We start from the raw sequence: 3,222 nt of genomic DNA on the forward strand, positions 1-3,222 counted from the left end.
ACTATGTTGAAGATGTTGAGAACAACTCCACAGAATCATTTAACAACACGATAGTCAAAGCAAGAGAGAAGCCACTGGTGCCTATGTTAGAAATGATTGCTCGGCTTGCAATGGTACGTATTGCCAAAAGAAGTGTTAAATCTCATGATCACAAGGGTTTATGTACACCATATGTGGAAGAATATCTTGCAAAAGAGCTTGAAGATGCTGCAGAAGTTAAGGTTCACTGAAGTACAAACAAGATGTTTTTAGCTATGTTGTATGGTTGTTCTTACCGTGTGAGTTTGAATCAGAGGACTTGTAGCTGTAGGAAATGGGACATCACAGGAATCCCTTGTGTACATGCATATGGTGTTATCCTTAAGTTGAAACTTAAAGTTGAGGATTATGTCTGCCACTGGTTTCGTACAACTCAATGGAAGAAGAACTATACAGAGGGTCTTGTTCCATTAAGAGGTGCAAGGTTTTGGCCTGTTGGAACAGCTCCTCAAGTGCATCCAGCTCCTGAGCCTCCACAGCCTGGCAGGAAAAAAAAAAGTAAGAAGGTGAAAAGAAAGAAAGGAAAAAATGAGTCTCCTTTGAAGAAGCAACCAAAGCTTCTAAAACGAGTTATGCATTGTGGGGTATGTGGTGAGGCTAATCACAACTCTAGGTTTCATAAGAAGAAGAAAGAGGTTTGTGTTTCATATTCTAATGTGTCTACGTACTATGTTTTATGTGTGTTGTTTAACTCTTTTGTTTGTGTTGTTATTACAGGTTCCTCAAGGTGAACCTTCTCAAGGAACTGTCACGCAGGAAATGAGGTTGAACTGAGCTGGTATAGAGCTTAGAAGAAGCTTTTGGTCTGTTTTTTTTGTTAAAGCTTTTGGTCTGTTTTCTAGGATTAAGAAGCTTGCCTCTAATGTTTGTTTTTCAGGCTTTTAAACTAAATGTGTCTTGGGTTTGTTTGGAGTCTAATTTGTCTTTGTTTTTCAAGCTTCTTAATTGTTGTCTTTGTTATGAACTGGTCTGAGCCAAATTATGCATATTGAATGCATTTTTAACTTCCATTTTGTCTCTGTTTTCTCTCTGTTGAATGCATTTTTTTTAAAATAACAACCAAATGCGTCTCTGTTTTTTTTCTCAATAAGAGCATTACATCACAATTGAATCAACCAAGCACTTTATTCAAACCAAACATGATCACATAACCTAGAACATCAACAATCTCGCTTTTCACTATACATCTTCTACCCTCTCCTCAAAGATCTCTTTCTCTACTTGCATTTGGAGATTTGACGTTCAAGTATAAATTCCGGATGCATTACTCATTGTTCATATCGATGTGATACAAGAAATCAGAGATTCGATGTGATGATTTGAATTCTGAGCTTTTTTTAGGGTTCTTAGTTTTCTGGAATTGGGGATTTTTAAACAAACGTTGATATTGCGGGTTACAAGTCCGGTATTAACTCGACTCTGGTTTTCAGTTCGGTTTGACGTATGGGTTTCTTGGTTTCGTATCCGGTTTACGTCTTCATCCCAATAAACCAACCTCTATGTACAACTAGGTCTCGAACTTAAGATTTGGGGGTAATTAAATATAGAACTATGATTCTGGGGAGAATAAGACAGAGAGTGAAAGTTTGGGTGGAAGTGGGGCTATACGAAAGTTATGGGGGAGAAATACATTGTCGTTCCTATTTTACCCAGATTAAACAACAATAAATAATATACTCTTTAAAATATATTAAAAGGTTAAAATTATCATTATACATTATTTTTTAAAGAATGTGAAATTTCTAAAAAATCTATCTTTTTGGGACGGAAAAAGTATTTGATTTTATTTATGAAATATCAGGAGACTATATAAAAGAAAAGTCAAGGCTAACGATTGAATTCGTAACTCGTACGGTTCAACTATAATATCAATAAATGCTATTTTTGGCAACACAATATCAAATTATCAAATAAATGCATATTTTATCTGCTAGTGACATACCTGTCCAACTAACTCATACAAAAAGACAAAAGGATTAATTAAAATTGTATAAACAATTAACGAACAATAGTACTAACTTAAGTATTGTCTAAAATTTTGTATAAACAACTTTAATCCAAAATCTGATAGACAAAAAATATTTAGAATCCAACAGATTATCTGACAATTAATCCATAACTGTATACTCTTTCTGTTTCACAAAGAGTGTCATTCTACCATTTTTCATACAAATTAAGATAACTAAACAAATTTCATTTATACCCTTTATTAATACACTATAAATTTCACTATGCATACAAATTAAGATAACTAAACAAATTTCATTTCTACCCTGATATAGTAGGGATAAAAAAGAAAATTAGTCTTAAAAACTGTATTGAAAACATAAAACGACACTCTTTGTGAAACAAAATTAAAACCTTAAAACGACACTATTTGTGAAACGGAGAGGGTATAAAAAATACTTGGAATTTAAAACCACTAACTACTTCAATTAATTATTGAAAATTCGAAATAGATTAACATAGATTTGACTTTTGGACCATTAAATAGAGAAACAACTTACTTGCCTTAAATTCTCCTCAATATCCTGAAACTACGATCTAATCCATATTATCCCCAATAATTGTCCACTACTAGTTTGACTTTTGGTGCTTCTTTCGAAATTGACAATTTGTTTATGCAGTTGAACAAATCTAATTTGGACAAGCAAGTAAGCTTTCGTGGATAGGGATTCGTTAGGTATGAAGTTCGAAATTTTTTAGAGTAGTCCATATCATCACACATGATTTCTTATGTCGTGCTGCAAATTCAATCTTTGGGTGTAGAAATTTTTTACAGTTTTAATGTAAAATAATTCATTTGAAAATAAATAGTCTATTAAGTATTAACACAACCCAAGTTCAATTCAGAAAATAGACTATCTCTCTTCCACAGCCCATGTATATGGCATATATATTGTGATGTGTACTGCCGACAAAATAAATGTTTGAATTGATGCCCTCATTTCATGTTTTACTTGTGTTTTAATTTCCACCATACTAGAGTTCTTTTAAAATATTCGGAGGATCCTCATTTAGATCATTGTAAACTTTGTCATTCATTCTTTTGTATAAAACACCGAATTTTGACAATTGTTTTAAAATATAATCACATAATTTTAGGAAGAATTTTAAGAAATCCCCAGTTTGGATTTTGAAATTAATTAAAACATAATGGTTAAATTTGTCAAAAGTATAGTT

General features: G+C 32.5%; 1 protein-coding gene across 1 annotated transcript; it reads left to right on the forward strand.

The window, feature by feature from the left end:
• Nucleotides 1–227: 227 nt before the first annotated feature.
• Nucleotides 228–843, forward strand: LOC110227331. Its single transcript, XM_021021321.1, has 2 exons — nt 228–674; nt 757–843. The coding sequence occupies exons 1-2, from the start codon at nt 243–245 to the stop codon at nt 811–813; spliced, it is 489 nt and encodes a 162-aa protein (XP_020876980.1). The 5' UTR covers nt 228–242; the 3' UTR covers nt 814–843.
• Nucleotides 844–3,222: the final 2,379 nt, after the last annotated feature.

The sequence above is a fragment of the Arabidopsis lyrata genome (genome assembly GCF_000004255.2).
Source record: "Arabidopsis lyrata subsp. lyrata unplaced genomic scaffold ARALYscaffold_6, whole genome shotgun sequence".
NCBI classification, from domain to species: Eukaryota; Viridiplantae; Streptophyta; class Magnoliopsida; order Brassicales; family Brassicaceae; genus Arabidopsis; species Arabidopsis lyrata.

Coding starts and splice junctions, on each gene's coding strand:
- LOC110227331 (XM_021021321.1), top strand. CDS start 243: ATGTTTTTAGCTATGTTGTATGGTTGTTCTTACCGTGTGAGTTTGAAT. Junction 675..756: donor TTCATAAGAAGAAGAAAGAG/GTTTGTGTTTCA, acceptor TTGTTATTACAG/GTTCCTCAAGGTGAACCTTC.